The following is a 19,244-nucleotide window of genomic DNA, read 5'->3' as shown; positions in this document are numbered from 1 at the left end:
TTCTTCGACCACCTCCCATGTATCTTGAGAACCGAGAAGAGCTTTCATTTGAATGCTCCAATTATCATATGGTGACGCTTTCGTTAACTGTGGTAGCGGTATTTGACCCATCACATTCGTCATTGGCTCTTGATACCAAATTGTAAAACAAATTTGGTAAAACAAGCTCGACTCATCAACCGCTCTGATACCAAATTGTAAAACAAGCAATCACTAACACTTGAATTTTCTCTAAAGAAAACACTCTTATTTGAATTTCTCTCTATTGTATTTCTTTCTGTGGTGCATATTACAATTGATAGAACATCCTATTATAGACTTTAGGAAGCTCTTCTAGAAAAATCTTCATTTTGGTATTAAAAACCCCAATATCAACATAATTAAAATCCCACTCACAACTTTTGACCTTTTACATATCCAAACTCTCATTCTACTCTTTTATAGTAACTTCAAACTTTAAAACCCACCAATTTCATTTAAAGTTTATTCAACAAAAATAAGTGTGAAAGTATAGGGGGATGACACAGATGCAGGTGTTGGTGGGACAGTAACTCTGAATCTGGTATGCAAAGCTACACAATTGAATATAAAAATTCAAAAGTGTATTGGCTACATACTAGGCTAACAAGAGAAGCATATGGTTTTGGGATCTTTTGGCCAGCTTGAGAGCTGCTGGAAATTTTGATCTTGCTGGGTTGTTTTGGTTTTTGGGATCTGTATTGCCATATTAAGGAATCTGAAGGATTGCTAAGTGAAAGTAGAATTAAGTATAGGTTCTAAGAAGATTGTAATGAAGCTGAAGCGAATCACGAGGGATTCTAGCACAAGATCTAGCTATTGTGGACAAGGTTCAGAAGTCTGAGAGGCCTCAAAGCTGTTGTTGAATGGGTGTCTTGCCGCAGGTCTGCTATAGTTGGACTTTAATGGCTTTGGGTGGAACTAGACCACCTTGTTTTCATAAGGAAGAACCTCATCTACGAAGACGTGGATCTGGAGCAGTGCTCCACTGAAAAATGTTCTTATGCCTTAACCAAGCGTAGGAAGCTCTTTTTCTAAGTGGCAGCCAAGATGCTTGTATGACTTTGGTCTTGGCGGAATGCGGGAAGCTCTTTGCCAGCTGAAGTTGACCTTGAATAGAAGCCACTTTTCTGGTCTCGGTATGCAAGGTGCCACAAGGTTTGAATGGTTCAAATCATGTATTGTGGCGAAGTTTTTTTAAGGGAGCTCCGTAAGGTGCAGCTGAAGGTGCTGTAATCAGATGGCCACCAAATAATCTGATATATGGAAGTTGCATGAAGGGTGGTTACCCTGGTTCTATTTGTTAAGTGAAGAAGGGGGAGTAAAATCTGGCGAGGAACATAATTCTAAGGGGATGTTTAGGTGCTGTGTGGTGTGATGCAACCTTTTAGTAGGAGCAGGTTAGGTCTTTTTTGTCTGCTACCATAGGCTTTTCAAGAGCAGATGGTGTGCCTGATTGAAGGTGCAGTTTTGTTGATTTTTTGCCAGGTATTCTCAGTCTTCAAGCATCACCTTCTGTATCATGCTATTCTATTAATTCTGGTTTTATCTTGTTGAGGGAAGGAATGGTTCTTTATAGGATTGGGACACACTACAGTGTTCCATAAATTTAATTTATTTTTTACTGATAAAAAAAAAACTACTTCAAATTCTAAATAAGTTACCGTAAAAAATAATGATTTTTTTGTTTAACATTAATTTTATTCCGTGATTGTCTTATAGTATTTAATCAATAATTACACTTTATTTTCTGAAGTGCACTATTTTAAAAGATGAAAATCAAGTTTCTTGATATATTCAAAGTTTTTTATTAGATGAAATGATACAAAATACCTTATAAAAGTTATTATAATCAATGTTATAGTAAAAAGCTGGAATATAACTAATGTTGTTTGTAGCATAAAGAAGTAGATGAACTCACCTCTGCAAACATTCTCAAAAAAATCTGCAAGAAAAGTATAATTGAATGAGTAAATGGTGTGAAAAATATTTGTTTTGTCAGGAAATTAATTAACATAAGATATAATATGTAATATATATTTGTTAAAATAAAACAGAAATTTGGTTTGTAAAATTTGATACTAACCATTAACTTGGTAATTATAAAACAAAAGTAATTTATAACTTATATCGATAAATTTAGTTTTAATGTTACTCTATCTTCCATAAGGTTGTCTTCACATTGTTTATGAATAAACATTGTTTATGAATAAACATTGTTTATAAATAGAGGTTAATATTAATTTAAATATTTTTTTTAAAGATAAAATCGTATTGAAGTCTTAAATTTGAAAGTAAACCATAGTATATATAAGATGATGAACTCTAATTATACTATCTTAATTGGTTTGAGGCTTTTTACTACATTAATTTTTAGACATCAAACATAAAATATAATTATATTTTAATTGTATAAAAGGGTTACAAATAAAAGGTTATCTCTATTTTAGGTAACTGCTTCATATTATACATATATTTATTAAATTAGGTTAACAGGATACTACAAAGTCGTTGTTTATAAATTGTGACAATGCGAGTGATTTTACTAATTTATATTAAATCTATTTGGCCGTATACAAAATATTTTGAAAGAGGGGACAAATATAAATGTATTACTATCGAAAAATAACATATGCTTAGCAATGTTTTATTACATGATTAATAAGTATGAAATTATAGATATCTTCAGAGTTAATAAATTATGTAAAGTATATAATTGAATATTGAAACATCAAAATCAATTCATGTTATGACGCACAAAAACAAAGCGCAGGTAATTTAAGAGACACAATCCTTACATTGTGGATAAGCTAACAGCTGTGACCATATCCCTGTACCTGAAAATGAAAGAAAATATGATTCTCAGAATTCTTCTTACCACTCCGAGACCAAGAATACTGCATAATGCCATAAATATTATTAATTTAAGTTGAATTTGAATTCCTTTACCACACCGAACTAGCAGTATTCCAAATTTATCTTGGCACAAGGGGGCGCATTGAAGCTTGAGGGTGGAAGTGTTGAAAGAGCACTCGTCATCGGATGACTTTCGACATTGATGGTCACAGGCGAAATGCAACCACGACATCTCAAATCCATAAAGTAGCGCCCTGTTCATATCAGTGTAGGAAGATTCATTTGCGTCCAAACCCCACCAAGACGTCAGAGACACCAGCTTTACACCGCAACCTACTTTAAGTTCCGCTGCTGTTAAGTAATCAGCAGCGGTGGCATACATGTAGCCTTTCGACTGCCACTTCACACACGGAGCAGTATTCACGTACTTATTCTTCTCACTCACTGGATGGCTACAATTCAAGTAAATTATGTGCTTCCAAAGACTATTCCACTCAGGACCAGATTGATGAGATTGGTATTGATAGCTTAGGTATGGAGCCACGACGTCAATGAAATAACCATCACTGAAATTTGATTCAGACAAGAAATAGCGAGGAAGGGAGGAGCAACTTGGTTCTTCAACTCCCGGATCAACCACTCGAATTGTGAAATTATTGTAGTTTATTGCCTGAACGTGATATTTTCCCGAGAACAGATACAACACGGTAACATTATTTTCACAATCAAGTTCGTACTTGCTGTCGCCGCAATGTATCGGATCACGTTTCAATCTGAATGGCCGACTTATGTTTGTGATTTTCCCGCAGGAAGAAGTCGGACAATCCATACTATGCTCTTGCTCATGCGTAGCACATATTTGTTGGACTACAAACACCAAGAAGATCACCAATAACAACATCTCTCTCCACATGACCATGGTTGGAGGCTTGTGATTCAGACTTAGACCGTGGGATTGTTAGTGTGGCAATATTTAAAAGTTCAAAGGCAGGCTTAGATTTTTTACCAGGAAGCTCTCTATCTGGATTTCTACTCTTAGATGAAATTAACAAATATAAAAACTGCAGTGCGATTCCTTATGGACCCTTTAAAAAAAGTTGTGCAATAACATTTAAAAGTTAAAAACGCGGACTTGGATTGACTTAGACCGTGTTTCCTCTCTGAATTCCAAGATTAAAGGCAACAAACAAAAATATAAAAATCGTGTAAACATAAAGGAAAATCCGTGGTCTGTGTCTTTCCTGCCTGTAATCACGTTCTTTTCCCAAAAGAAAACCAACCACTGCAGTAGTGCCCTTCCAAGTTGATTCCATATTGATCACGTTGTCTGCAGGTACAGTATTTTTCTCTTTCAAAAGTTTTGCGATGATATTTAAAAGTTAAAACGCGGACTTACGCTGACTTTCACTGCAGCTTCTATCTGGATTCCTGAACTGAATGTAATAGTAAACAATTTATTCATTTTGTAAACATAAATTGAAAACGCTCCGAGTTTGGTTCTCTAACATAAGCTTCTTATTTCAAAAGAAAACAAACCTTGTACTGTTGAGACTTGAGATGGCAAAGCCTAGTCTACTGTCTCTCCATGGTTATGGCATATTGATCACAATAATGCTATTCCTAAAGCTCATTCTTATCAAAGGTAGCAGCGATCATAACGAGTGCAGGGAGTTGTCTTGTGGGCTAAACCAAACACCTATTAGATTTCCCTTCCAACTCGCCAAGGGGACGCATGAATGTGCTCATCCTGGGTATTGTCTGTATTGCACTCAAGAAAACAACACCATGCTTCTCCTCCCTACCATTAAACTCCACGTCATAAACATAGACTACGAAAAACGGCAAATTTACTTGAAAGACCCGAAGAATTGCCTTCCAAAATATTTTCTAAAGCACAGCAATTCTTTTAATCATTATTACTTTACCGAAAGCAGCGTGAGCTTCTTTGACTTCTCTTCACTTCCGTATAGTCCACTCAGAAGTCAATATGGCTACTACCAAGATATGATCTCCTGTCCGATTTACGTTACTGATTCTCAAGCAAGTGTCTTGGAATGGGACCTGACATTCTGTTCTAAGATGTCCGATGGTACTGCACCAGTCTCGGCAATCGAGATGCTGCAGAATGAGTTCACGTTGACATGGTCCAAACCAGTTTGTTCTGCGTGCGAAGCTGAAGGCAAAAGATGTAAATGGAAGAACAACAGCACCGAACTTATCGAATGTTTGGATTGCTCTGACCACAAGGGCCTCCATAAAAGAATCACAAATTTCAGATCTTTTATTTTTTCCAGTACAGGTGAGACCAGATTCTTCCACACACTTCCCTTAACTTTTTCATTTCTCTCACTCTTTTTAATGAAGTCTGTTACAGTTATCGTAGGTTCAATTGTTTTTGGCCTGCTGGGAATTATGGCTTTTAAGATTTTCCGCTATTTTAGAGAGAAGGAAGAAGACCAAGCAAGAGTGGACAAGTTCTTAGAGGATTACAAAGCTGAAAAGCCTACGAGATTTACATACGCCGATGTCAAGAGAATCACCGATGGTTTTAAAGAAAAACTAGGGGAAGGAGCCCATGGAGCTGTTTTCAAAGGCAAACTTTCGAATGAGATTCTCGTGGCTGTGAAGATCATCAATAATACTGAAGGAGATGGGAATGAGTTCATCAACGAAGTTGGAATTATGGGAAAAATCCACCACATTCACGTGGTTCGTTTGCTAGGCTTTTGCGCCGAAGGAATCCATCGTGCTCTTGTCTACAATTTGTTTCCAAAGGGTTCACTACAAAGCTTCATATTTCCACCCGATGACAAGGAGCATTTCCTTGGGTGGGAGAAGATGCAACACATTGCTCTTGGTATAGCTAAAGGGATTGAGTATCTCCATCAAGGTTGTAATCATCCCATTATTCACTTTGACATCAATCCTCGGAATGTGTTACTTGATGACAACTTCATTCCAGAGATTTCTGAGTTTGGATTAGCCAAATTGTGTTTCAAGAATCCAAGTTTGGTGTCCATGACAGCTGCTAGGGGAACCTTGGGATACATGGCACCGGAAGTTTTCTCCAGGAACTTCGGAAATGTATCCTACAAGTCTGATATTTACAGTTATGGAATGTTGTTGCTAGAAATGGTTGGAGGAAGGAAGAATGTAGACATGTCATCCTCAGAAAATATCCATGTTCTGTACCCAGATTGGATCCATAATCTTGTTGATGGAGACATACGTATCCATATTGAGTATGAAGGTGATGTTAAAATTGCGAAGAAGCTAGCCATTGTTGGACTTTGGTGCATTCAGTGGCATTCAGTGAACCGTCCATCCATAAAATCTGTCATACAAATGCTAGAAACTAAAGAGGAACACCAGTTAACTGTGCCTCCTAATCCATTTCATTCAACGACTTCAACTCTCACTTCAGCAAGAAGACCTTTGGAGTTGGAAGCAATTCAAGAGTGATGAGTGAGAGAATAGTTCTGACTGTTAGACTAACAAAGATGTGTTTTATTGATTTATTCTCATCGGAAGATCCATGATTTGTTGAAACTTTTTGCTTGTAGATTTTAATATGGGATTTTTTTAGCTTTTCGGTGCAGTTGCAAAATTTTCAGTGTAAAGTTTGCTTTTCCTAATGTGTTAGTTTATATTTGATTGTGGTTTTGGTTTTTTATTATTATTCTTATTGATATTATTATTATTAATAATAATAACAATAATTATAATAATATTATTAATTATAATATTAATTAGAATAATAATAATATTAATAATATCAATAAATAATAATAATAGTAATCATTTTAATATTATTAATAATTACAATAATATTAATAATAATAATAATACTAGCAGTAATAATTATAATAATAATATTCATAATAATTTTAATAATAATAATGTTAATTTTAATATTAATACTAATTTTAATAATAATGTTAATATTAATAGTATATTATAATAATATTCATTCAACTTAATTAGTGTTCTATATCTATTTTCATATTCTTACCATCTCAATTTATTCTAGTCAAATATGTTCATGAATAATATAAATATTTATCGTAAGTATACTTTTTAATTGGATTTTCTTGACATCATTGCTATAATTTTATTTAAAATGCATTTTTGTATGCTTAAATGCATATTGCGATTAGCATTAGTATGAAGACTTTCATTTATTGAAGTACTGACCAATTGAACTCGAGTATGGTGGAGGTTAATGCATTGGTCATTCAAAAAATAGTTCAAGATGTTATGACCTGGTTTAAGTTTTTGTACAGTGATCAGGGAGGATGATGAACGAGGTCAACTGAGTTTATTACACGTGAAATTTATTTATCACATGAAAAATGAAATCGATTATTTTAAACATTTTGACAAGTGGTAACAGAACCACTGACTAATAAAATTGTCCAACCTAAAACATAAATTATAAATATTGTACACAACTACACTTTGATTCCTCCACTACAATAAGTGTTCACCTTGGTGTCCTCCACGGGAGTCACTTCATATAGACCTCATGCACAACCCGATTGAAACATAATAGTAAGCTCTAAATGTTAAAAATTTGTTCAGTGTGCAGAAAGTTGATAGTATGTCACCACTTATTCATACACATGTCACCACTTATTGTGACTAACTACATTGATACTGAGATTAGAAAACTTTTCCTCAGTATCTTCCATTGAGGTCACTTTACACACACCTCATGCACCACCCCACCCAAAAACAACACAAAGCTCAAAATTTCTAAAATTACATCACAATACATAAACTTGGTAGTATGTTACCACTTTTTCCTACCTAGGTCACCACTTAATGTGTCTTTAACTAATTACATTGAAACTGAGATTACAGAACTTGACCTTGATGTCCTCCATTGAGGTCACTTTACACACATCTCATGCACCACCCTACTAGAGAACAACATTAACCTCAGATTTTCAAAAATTTGATAAGTGTGCAGAAACTTGATAGCAGGCCACGACTTATTCCTATATAGGTCACCACTTTTTGTGACTAACTACATTCACATCGAGAATAAAGAACTTGACCTTGGTGTCCTCCACTAATGTTCCTTTACACACACCTCAGGCACCACCCTACCCAAGAACAAAATAAAGCTCAAAATTTATAAAATTACATCATTGTGCAGAAAAATGGTAGTAGGTCACCATTTAATGCTACAAGGGTCTCCACTTATTGTGACTAACTACATTGATGTTGAGATTATACTTGACCTTGGTGTCCTCCACTAAGATCACTTTACACACATCTCATGCACTGCACCGCCTTACCCAAAACCAAGACAAAGCTCAAAATTATTAAAATTACTTCATTGTGCAGAAAGTTGGTAGCTGGTCACCACTTATTCATATAGGGGTAACCACTTACTTTGACTAACTAACACTGAGATTAGATAAATGTACCTTGGTGTCTTCCACTGAGGTCACTTTACACACACCTCATGCACCACCCCATACAAGAACACCACAAAACTTAAAATTTCTAAAATTACTTAATTGTGCATAAACTTGGTAGTAAGACACCATTTATTCATACACAAGTCACCACTTAATGTAACTATCACTAACTACATTAACAATCAGATTAGAGAACTTGACCTTTGTATCCTTCACTTGAGTGATTTTACACATATCTCATCAATTGCACCATCCTATACAAGAACAAGACAAACCTCAAAATTTCTAAGATGAATTAATTGTGAAGAAAGTTGGTAGCAGGGGTCACCACTTACTCGAACTAACTACACTGATACTGAGGGGACATAAGGCCCAACGTTCTTATACTAACTTAGCTTAGAAATTCAAAGCCAAAAGAAAATTATTCTACTATTTACAAATTTATATAAGACTAAGACAGATATTTTCTTCTGCATTTTATCAAGGTTGATTCATTTGCTCTTAGTTGAGAAAATGGTGGCTTGAGAGAGAATGGTCATCCATCATGGTCTCCCTCTTTAAAAGGATTTGTCCTCAGATCCGATTTAATTTTAGCACCTTGACCAATTTTTTTAGCATAGTACACCATGTTCAAATATCCATCTGAAAAAAAAAAAATAGGAACACAAAGGAAGAAAAGAAAAATTATAAAAAACCATGGTGGAAAATAAATGGTCATTTGTCTTTGTTTTTATATATGAAATTTCTTTTTACTAATAAAATAAGAAGAAAGAGTGGAAGAAGAATTACCTCTCTCAAATGTAGATTTCAGTAAACATAGAGGTTTGGAGGATGAAGGAACAACTTATTTATTTCTTTCATGTTTTTCTTTCTCACTATCTATTTTTGCTTTCAATTTTATTTCAACCTCCCTTAGTTGCTGAGGTGTAAGAGGTCACAAAATAAACTTATGATCTTGAAAAGAAAAGATGATTTTATTTTTATGACCCTCATGATAGGAATTAATCAAATTGTCAGGGCCTCTCAAGAATAATGTGAGCTATATTCATTGGAACAATATAACATAAAATGTTCTTTTTATACTTTTTTTATGGTTATATGGACACCTACTTGGTTTTTCACTACCACTTCACCCTCTTGAATTATCCAATCTAGCTTATAGGGTTGGGGATGTGGAATAATTTTCAAGGATAACTTATTCACTAACTTGGAACTACAACGATTACAACAAGAGCCATTATCCACAATTACAAAACAAATGTTATCGAAATCTTTACATCTTGTATGGAATAGGTTCTCTCTTTGTGATTATTCTAGTTTAACAGGAAGACTTTGCAAAATTCGTTGGACTATCAATAACTCACCTGTGTATGGTTCGATTTCTTCCTCATAATTTACAACTTCTTCTTCATTTTTAGAGGAAGATAAAGTCTCAATATTTTCAGTACCTTCCTCTTTTAAAACCAAATTTTACTTTTGAGGACACTCAAAAGAATAGTGACCTTTTTCAAGACACTTAAAACATTGGACTTATTTAGTTTTTAACTTCTTTGAAAGAAGAAACATAATTATTTTTATCTTTTTTCTTTTACAGGTGCCTTTTCCCTTTCTTTCTCTAGTGGTCTTGGTTTTTCAAAAAACAAATTATTTTTCTTTTCAAAATCCTTAGGATAGTTAGAAGAAGATGATTTTCGAAAAGAAGATTTTCTTTTTAATTGTTCCTCTACTCTAACACAAAGTTGAACTAAATCATTTAAATCATTATAAGAAAAAAGTTCAACTTTATCCTTAATTTAATAATTAAGACCACTTTGGAACCAAGCTATGGTAAGTCTTCTCTAATCACTGCCCTTAACATAAATAACTTCATTATCTGCCTGTATTGTTCTACAATCATGTCTCTCTAGGTTAACCTATGGAGTTATTTCATTAATTCTCTATCATAGTAGGAAGGTACATACCTCTCCCTAAGGGTTGACCTAAGTTCATTCTGATACTTTATTTGGGGAAAATTATGTAACCTAAGATCTCTTGTATAGGTTTTCCACCAAGTCATGGTTGAATCTAGGAAACTAAAGGTAGCTAAGGTAACCCTCCTCTCATGATCTATATGGTGAACCTCAAATAAGTTTTCAACCTTCATCTCCCAAGTTAGGTAATCTTCTATGTTTGATAAACCATGGAAATAAGGAAGGTAAATCTTAGGTTCTTTAGGTACATGATGGGATCGATGTCTATGTTGTCTAGCATTTTATTGGTAGTAATTTTTGTTGTTATGACTACTATAATCATCTTGACTTTGGGAAGGTCTTCTATGATGACCTTAATATATTCCTCTCTTGGGAAATCAAAATTTTTGAAAACATTTCCTTCAATTCAAAATAAATCTTTTGCTTGTTTTGCTAGTGTTTTCATGGACATTAGAAAAATCTTGAGTGTTTTGATTACCATGAACCCTAGATTGATGTTAAGGATCACCCCTTGTTGAATTAAAATAGAAAATGTTTTCAAGAGTTTACAATTCAACTTTAGTCATCAAAAGATTTTTTGAAAATATTTTTTTATTTTTGGATAAGTAAATCAAGAGATCAAGTATGAGAGTTCTCCAATTTCACTCCCACGAAAGTGAGGTGAGTCACAATGGATGACTTATATACAAGAATTTTCCTAGTCAGAGTTGACCCCAAATAGTTCTCAACACAAGTTCCCTCAAATAACTTTAAAACAATTTTAGAAACGAGAGTGGGTGTTTGAGTGCCTTTAATGTGGTTATAACTATCATTTGCAACCACATCTGAGGGGGAGTCCGGTTTTAAGATGGAAAATTTAGGCAGAAAACCATCTAAATTGGACGAACCCTTTAAAACAAGTAGGGATATCTAAGACGCGTGAATCAACCCACTCATAATTTGGACAATAGGACGGTCGGCTAGCAAGGTCGACTGCGTGATTCGAGCAACCCACATCTCTCACCTCGTTTGATGTGGAATGTGTACGCTTAGATGAAGAATGATGGAGATAAAAAAGAAGAGGATTTTACTAATGGAGGAAGAGGCCATCCACCCAAACATTTAAAGTTCTTCCTTCTAGTCTTATCAAAATTAAAGAAAGAATTAAATAAAGAGAGGATCAAGCACAAAGATAACAAGAAGACAAACAAGCATTCAAGAATGGGCTCCAATTAATATCTTTCTTTGTAATTTCTTTTGTATAAATTTGTAAAACATATAGGAGTAGTGTTTAGGAAGGTACTAAGAGGGAAACCAAAAAGACACCTCTTTTGTAAGTACCTTAGGCGTTAGTTTTTAGGAAGAAACTAGAAAGTTGTCTCTTCACACTTCTTTAGGCGCTAGAATAGAAGGAGTTGGAAGGTGACCTTTCAAAAACTTCTCTTGTAAGTTTCTCTTGTACTTTGTGAGCAGCCCTCTCTATTATAAAAGGGGTTCTTAGGTCTTTGAAATAAAAAGAATTCATTTTGTGAGCAAAAAACCTCTCCCAAATTGGTGAGTGAAATTGAGAGAGACTTGTGTCTTCTTCTCTTCTAGTCTTATCTTGAGTGCATTCTTGGACTCTCAAGTTGCGGCAACTACACTCATCTTGAAGCTATTCATCCTTCAAGTGGCATGCACATCTCCAAGAGCTCCAACCACATAAGTTTCCTTGTTCTTTTCATCTCCTTCATCCATTTCCATTCCAAAACAAACTCTAAAACATGTCTATGTTGTTTCCTGTCATTTCAATCGGTAGAACTTGTTTGTCTTGTGTTTATATTCGGTAGTTTCTTTTAGTTTGTTGTTCTTGTGATTTTAATTGCGTTTCCTTGAATTTTAATCGGTTCATTTGTGTTCTTTCTTGTTTTAATTGGTTCATATGCCATATTGTGGGTTTCTATATGAGTTTGGCTTGGGTACTTGTGTTTTGGTGAGTTCATGAATGTTAAGAACATTGATCCAATTCTTAAAAAGTGCCTAATCATATTTCAACTCTTGTTGAATCCATAACATGTTCATATTATATCATTATCATGTTATTGGAATCATATCAAAGAAGAACATAAAGGATTACTAGAAAACCAAGAAGAGGAAGTCATTACTAACCTCTTGAAGTATAAATGCAGAAAAGGAAGGAAACTAAAAAGTACTCGACACTCAGAAAACTCTTGATGACTAAGAAGCAATGACAGCAGAGGTAAACATAATAACGTTAAAAAAACACTTATATTTATAGACTAGCAATGGAGAGAGAATGAAACATCATCTCCTTCGGCACCGTTAGATCCATATCCATCCAAGGGTGCACAGTGCTCGACATTCAAAACAATATGACTTCACAATCGTTAAATCTGTTCGATCAAAAGTGAACACTCGAACAATGCCTTAAAAAGACGCATGTCGCATCTCTGACATAAACATTCAATGCATCCATGTCACTTCTCACCTCGGGTACCCAACAGTCACATCTCAACTCTTCTGAAGTAAATGTTCCTCGATTTGGGGATTAAGTGTACCGGTCGGGACTGGACTAGCCATGTCACTCGGCCTCGGTGACCGACCGACCGGTTGGAGACACATTTTAAAAAGTTACAATTAATACCAATTAAGAAAATTGCAGAGACTCCCTCAAAATCAGAGACACGTCCCACCAAATCCCGATAATGCCCCGAGAAATCAGAGAATCTCCCTAGAAATAAGTTAACATTGATATATGATAGATTCGGTCCATCATAACAGAGGGTCCATCACCAAACACTATAAATTAACTTCTATAAAGGAGTAAGGTACGTTTTGAATCGGTTCTTAATATATACTTTGAATATTGAGTACTTATTTGATTGTCAAAATACTTTTTATAAGTCAACTACGATCAAGCACCAACAAATTAAAAAAGAGTCTTAGAATATTAAAGAATAAGAAAATGACCGAACGACTAACACCTACACAATTATAGAACCAGTTATAGGTATTATAGAGGTTCACTTTGTCTAATATAGTTTTCACATCGTGTACATATAAAGAACTTGCCTACTTTACGCATTACAATATATTCCCAATTGTCCTGCTGATCGGAAGTTAAATTCATAGGCATAAGAGCGTTTACTAGGAATAACCTTTTAGTTAAGAGTTTTTATATAATATTTTAAAATTCTTTAAAAAAAATGTCTTGTTTACTTCACTTACCGATTCACTTCTTCAAACAACTTATCTTAAAATTAAAAAAAAAATGGTATTCTATTAATTGAAACAATGAATATTATAATATATAATAATCAAATCTAAATTTAAAAATATATAAAAATATGTTATAAACAGTTTTTAAAAATAATCATTGAAGTAAATTAAGGATACATTTTTCAAAATTAAAGATATAATAATATACTAGGAACCACAAATTACATTTCCAACTAAATTATTTCTATTGGAGATACTTTTAGGAATCAAACACAAACATATCAAGTCAATAAAAAATAAATATCAAAATACACAATAAAAAAAGAATTTATTTGACAAAATTTATTCTTTACGGAACACTTTAAAATTAAATTTTTTTACAAAACAATAAGCATAAATCACTTTTTATATAAGTGAACCTTCATTACATTAGAATTTGCATACTAGTTAAATTTACAAACTTACAAATAGATCTTATCTTTCCTGTCCATGATTTGTTGACATCATTACCTATAACAAACTAATAAAATTCATGAATTTCAATAAAAAATTCTTCCGTGAAACTTTAGTTTGAATATAGTTCATCATCCATCCATATTCTCTCTATTCAGAACACCCATCTCTTATACATTTTTATACAATAATCGCTTACAAAACAATTGTTTGATAAGTTTAATAGAGTAAATACAAGTGGTTAAAACATGTGTTTAATACATGTATACAATTATTGTAAGAACATTTTAATTAGAAATTTAGAACATGCATAAATTTTTCTTTTAAGCATAGCAATGATGCTTTAAGCGAATATCATGCTCTCATACGTTTAAGTAACTAGTGACTACCACTCAAACAGTGAAATTGCATTTCACTTATCGTCCATGAACTTCCAGTTTAGTTTGTTTGGAGTCTAATTTGAAACTGCCAAGAGACAATATTACATATGAAAAAATATTCATATGTAAATCTAACAAACAATTACATACGAATTTATCTATATGTAATTACATATAGATTTATCCGTATCTAATTACATACGAATTTTACATACGAATTTTGAATCCGTATGTAACAGTTAGTTACTGACAGTTTTACATATGAATTTTTTTTGTTATGTAATTCGTATGTAACTATATTTTACATATGGATTTGGACTCTTACATACATATTGGTGTTTTATATAATACCAAATTTTCTTGTAATATACCTTTACCTATTATCCCCTAAAACTTGTTATGACTTTGCTAATTTTTCTTCCTCGTCATCTTCATTCCACTGTTATACTCGGTAACACATTTTTTTTTCTTTATGGATTACTTTCTATGGTTTAGAAGTACTGTTTTAACACTAGTTACCATATCCAAACTGTAATGTTTTCATTTCATCATGTCGCTTAAGCAAGGTATAGGACTTGTTAAGAGACAATCGATTAAATGAGGTTCGATTTGCTTAAAGGGTTTTTTCTTAATCACATTACGTCAATTAATTAAGTGAGATTGTCAATCGTTTAAGAGATCGACATCTTTTTAGAATTGAATGGATTATAATTTTGATATTTTTTTCCTTAGATGACGAGGACAAAAACTTTCACTGGAGTCTTGCAGATTGTTCAAGCTACCAAGAAACAACACCCCTCTCTAAGAGAATGTATGTCCTTTATTGGAAATGATGGTCATGAGAATGATGAACTTCTAAAAACATTATATGCAGCCCACCATGAGGCTCAATTTCAACATATAAGAGAAAAGGAATTTCATCCCAAGAAAAGGGTGGAGCTTGAGAGGTCTTCACCTTCAAGCTAGAGACAAGGAGGTGGACTAAACTCCCTTAGCCTAGCGCACAATTCATCGAAAGGTTAGTTCGAGATTTATATATTATATCATGAGAGGGGCATAATAAAAGATGAAAAATTCGAGCCAATTTTTCACTTTATGATTCTTACTTATTTCTTCTTTATAATTGTTATTGTAAATTATTTTTAAAGTAGTAAAATTTTATAATGTTAAGTTTATGTACATCTTTTCCTCTATTTGAATAAATATCTCATAAGCTAAGATTAATTATTACAAAAGTTGAACATATATTAATTAATTATACTTAATCTCCATCAAATACACATTTAAACGCTTAACTATAATCACTTAAGTGGATATTATATTTGTTTAAGCAAGAATTATTTAATCATTTTTTGTACAAGGTACCTTCTTTTCAAATGTTTTCTATCTCGCTTAAGAGGTGTCACTTAAGTGAAACTTTACGTTTGTTTAAACAACAAAAATTTAATCAATTTTTTGACATAGTACTCTCGCTTCAAAAGTCACTTGCTCTCATTTAAGTGACTCCAGTTAAGCGTGTAATTGAACACTTAAGTGGCAATGCTTAGAGTGACAATGTCTTCGCATTAAGTGAATTTTTTTTCATTATCACTTAAACCAAACTTCAAAACGCAAATGATTATTGATTTTTGTGATGAACTCTGTGACAAACCTTTTATTACACTTTGATGTGCCAACACAAATCGTTACTCATTTTCTTCACACATTTTTTTACAACGTTTGTAACACACAACTTTAAAGACGAACACTTGACGTCACAATAATTGTCACAAAATTAGTAATAAAACTTTGTGTCACGTTGGATTTATAAAAGACATTCACTTGTGACAAAATTCATCATAAAACTTTACAAAATAGAGTTAGTCACAAAAGTTCAATTTTCATTAGAAAATTTGTTACTTTTTTGACAACCTCTTTGTTATAATTTTTTTTATAATAATATAAAAAATATTTTTTATTTTTAAATGATTAAATATTATTTATAAATATATTTATATAAATAATATTAAAAATTTTAAAATTTAAAATTGCAAATGATCACTTACCTCATATGTAACCATAATGAACGTATAGGAAAAACTTTTATCTTTCTGTGGGATATGACTCATATTTTACCGTTTTCTTGGCATAATTTGGAGGTTACTGTTCACAATTAATTGAAATCATTGGGAGACTCACCGTTCACAATTAATTGTTATCAAATGGAGGTTATTTACCATTAATTGTTTTTATTATTGTTGTCTCCTAGAACCACTATATATAGTGGCTTCCTTCAAACACTTGCTTCCTCTCTCTTTTCATATACTCTCTATTTCTTCTCTTGGGTGTAAGTGTTTAACCCATATAGAAAGAATTTGTTTTGGGGCTATTTATCTATTAGCCTTAGAGGAATTCATTATACTCCCAATACCATTATAGTGGAAGTTTTGGCTCTCTCGTCAGTAGTTTTTTACCTCTATTTAAAGGGGTTTTCCACCTAAAAATTTATGGTATCATTCTCATTTTAGTTGTTACTTTAATTTTTCATAATCTTTGGTTGAAATTTTCACACTTCCACACATGATATCCCTACAAATTGGCATCAGAGCTTTTTCGATAATTCAACCAGGATTTGTTGTTCAATAATGTTGAAATTCGATATTAAGAAATTTGATGGTAAAATCAGCTTTGTTATCTGGCGAGTCTAGATGCTAGTTGTTCTCATCCAGAATGGTTTAAAGAAAGTTCTGACAAGTAAAATGATGAGGCCAACCACTATGACGGAGGAGAAGTGGGATGAGATGGATGAAAAGGCATTGTCTGCAATCCAATTATGCTTGTCCCGTGAGGTGTTGTGTGAGGTCATCAACGAGAAAACTGCAGCATGCATATGGAGTAAATTGGAGTATCTATACATGACCAAAAGTCTTCCAAACAAACTCTGATTAAAGGAGCGACTTTTTACACTCTGAATGTTCGAAGGTACTCCTATCCAATCTCACCTTGATGAATTTAATTCCATCATAAATGATTTGGAAAATTTGGATGTTAAAACTGATGATGAGGATAAAGCTATTCTACTTATTGTTTCTCTACCACCCTCGTATCAACAACTCAAAGAAATTATGTTATACGGTAATTATCTTACCTTAAGCTTTGATGATGTCAAAACTAACTTACTAGCCAAAGAAAAATTTGATACTGAAATTCATTCTGAAAGTTTTGGTGAAGGATTAGTAGTTAAAGGGAGAAACCAAGAGAAAGGTAGGAACAGTAAATATAAATCTAGGTCAAAATCTAGAGGCAAGAACTCCAAATATTGTCGTTATTGCAAGAAAAAAGGACACGAGATCTCTGAATGTTATAAATTGAAAAATAAGCAAGATAGAGAAGATAAGGGAAATGGTAAACAACCAGAAAAATTTGTTGAAGCCAGTATTGTTGAAACTGAATCTGATAGGGATTGTTTTGTAGCTTCAAACACTGAACAAATGACTAAAAATGAATGGATTCTTGATTCTGGTTGTACTTTTCACATGTCTCACAATAGAGATTGGTTTACCACATATGAACCAGTTTATGATGGTCTTGTTTTGATGGGAAACAATGCTCAATGCAAAGTTGTTGGTGAAGGAACAATCAAAATCAAGACACATGATGGAATTGTTAGAACTTTAACAGGTGTCAGATATGTCCCTGAATTGAAACAAAATCTCATTTCCTTAGGCACTCTTGAATCTCATGGGTGTAGATACTCGGCTGAAGGTGGAGTTTTAAAAGTGTCTAAAGGATCTCTTGTGTTACTAAAGGCAATTCGATGTGATAGTTTGTATGTGTTGTAGGGTTCAACAATTACAGGTTCTACAGCTGTTGCCTCACCCAACAAAGATAACACCAAGTTGTGGCATATGAGATTAGGCCACATGAGTGAGAAGGGAATTCTAATCCTCAAGAAGAAGGGTCACCTTGGTAACCACTGTACTGGAAAGGTTGATTTCTACGAACATTGTATTTTTGGTAAGCAGAAAAATGTTAGTTTTTCTAAAGCCATACACAGAACCAATGGTACTTTGGATTATATTCATTCGGATGTTTGGGGTCCGTCAAAAGTTCCCTCCAGAGGTAAATGTCGTTATATATAATTATTGATGATTTCTCACGAAAACTTTGGGTGTATTTTCTCAAACATAAGAATGAAGAATTTTCCACTTATAAAGAGTGGAAATTATCGATTGAGAATCAAACTGGCAAGAAGATAAAGAGGCTAAGGAAAGACAATGACCTTGAGTTCTGTTTGAAAGAATTCAATGATTTCTGCAAGAAGGAAGGCATTTCCAGACACCTCACCATCCCAAGGACTCCACAACAGAACGGGGTTGCAGAAAGGATGAACAGAACTATCCTGAAGAGAGTTCGTTGCATGCTCTCCCATTCTGGTTTAAGAAAATCTTTTTGGGCTGAAGCGGCTTCAACGACATGTTATCTGATAAATCGCTCTCCTAACAAATCAATTGATTGCAACATTCTAGAAGAAGTTTGGTCAGATAACCCTGTTGATTATTCTAATCTTAAAATATTTGGTTGCCCTACTTATTCTCATGTAAACGAGGGAAAATTAGAACCTCGTCCTAAGAAGTGCATTTTCTTGGGTTATGGCTCAGGGATTAAAGGTTATCGTTTATATAATCCGGAATCTCACAAAGTAATTCATAGTCAGAATGTAACCTTTAATGAAAATGCTATGCTATCTTCTGTAAAGATACTGTCATTTCTTCAATTGATACAAGTGACCAGGAAGATGCTCGAGAGAAGGTGGAGTTTGAGATTAAAACACCCGCTCATGAGGAAGACGTTCCCAATTCCTCCAGTACTCAAGATGATCAAGTCATCGCTATTGATGGTACAAATGAACATTTGAGTCCACATGAACAATGTCCACCTCAACGACGAGGGTTACCACA

General features: G+C 33.5%; 2 protein-coding genes across 4 annotated transcripts; one reads left to right on the top strand and one right to left on the bottom strand.

Annotated features, from left to right (window-relative positions):
* Positions 1-220: 220 nt before the first annotated feature.
* On the bottom strand, positions 221-3,960 carry LOC137826503 (LEAF RUST 10 DISEASE-RESISTANCE LOCUS RECEPTOR-LIKE PROTEIN KINASE-like 2.1). 3 transcript variants are annotated; one of them, XM_090294376.1, is made up of 4 exons: positions 2,968-3,960; positions 2,817-2,855; positions 1,940-1,963; positions 221-1,533 (listed from the first exon to the last, which is right to left on the bottom strand). In XM_090294376.1, exons 1-4 carry the CDS (start codon positions 3,791-3,793, stop codon positions 1,520-1,522), a joined length of 903 nt encoding a protein of 300 aa, XP_090150502.1. In that variant the 5' UTR covers positions 3,794-3,960; the 3' UTR covers positions 221-1,519. The 3 variants fall into 3 exon arrangements, with proteins under 3 accessions (XP_090150502.1, XP_090150500.1, XP_090150501.1); XM_090294374.1 differs by having other exon boundaries at positions 221-1,963; XM_090294375.1 differs by having other exon boundaries at positions 2,817-3,941.
* A 386-nt stretch (positions 3,961-4,346) lies between these two features.
* On the top strand, positions 4,347-6,550 carry LOC137827018 (rust resistance kinase Lr10). Its single transcript, XM_068633207.2, has 2 exons — positions 4,347-5,173; positions 5,249-6,550. The coding sequence occupies exons 1-2, from the start codon at positions 4,432-4,434 to the stop codon at positions 6,334-6,336; spliced, it is 1,830 nt and encodes a 609-aa protein (XP_068489308.2). The 5' UTR covers positions 4,347-4,431; the 3' UTR covers positions 6,337-6,550.
* The last annotated feature ends 12,694 nt before the right edge of the window (positions 6,551-19,244 follow it).

The sequence above is a fragment of the Phaseolus vulgaris genome, chromosome 8 (genome assembly GCF_051622355.1).
Source record: "Phaseolus vulgaris cultivar YP4 chromosome 8, ASM5162235v1, whole genome shotgun sequence".
Classification (NCBI taxonomy): domain Eukaryota; kingdom Viridiplantae; phylum Streptophyta; class Magnoliopsida; order Fabales; family Fabaceae; genus Phaseolus; species Phaseolus vulgaris.
Note: the sequence above shows the minus strand (reverse complement) of the source record. Positions and strands in the feature narration are given on the sequence as shown.

What these genes read in the sequence shown, in the direction of transcription:
- LOC137826503 (XM_090294374.1), bottom strand. Translation starts at nt 3,793, where the DNA reads ATGGTCATGTGGAGAGAGATGTTGTTATTGGTGATCTTCTTGGTGTTT. An exon ending in AATACTGCTAGTTCGGTGTG is followed by an intron (nt 2,856 to 2,967) that starts GTAAAGGAATTC and finishes TTTCATTTTCAG; the next exon opens with GTACAGGGATATGGTCACAG. An exon ending in GCTGTTAGCTTATCCACAAT is followed by an intron (nt 1,964 to 2,816) that starts GTAAGGATTGTG and finishes CTTTTCTTGCAG; the next exon opens with ATTTTTTTGAGAATGTTTGC.
- LOC137827018 (XM_068633207.2), top strand. Translation starts at nt 4,432, where the DNA reads ATGGCAAAGCCTAGTCTACTGTCTCTCCATGGTTATGGCATATTGATC. An exon ending in TTTTATTTTTTCCAGTACAG is followed by an intron (nt 5,174 to 5,248) that starts GTGAGACCAGAT and finishes AGTCTGTTACAG; the next exon opens with TTATCGTAGGTTCAATTGTT.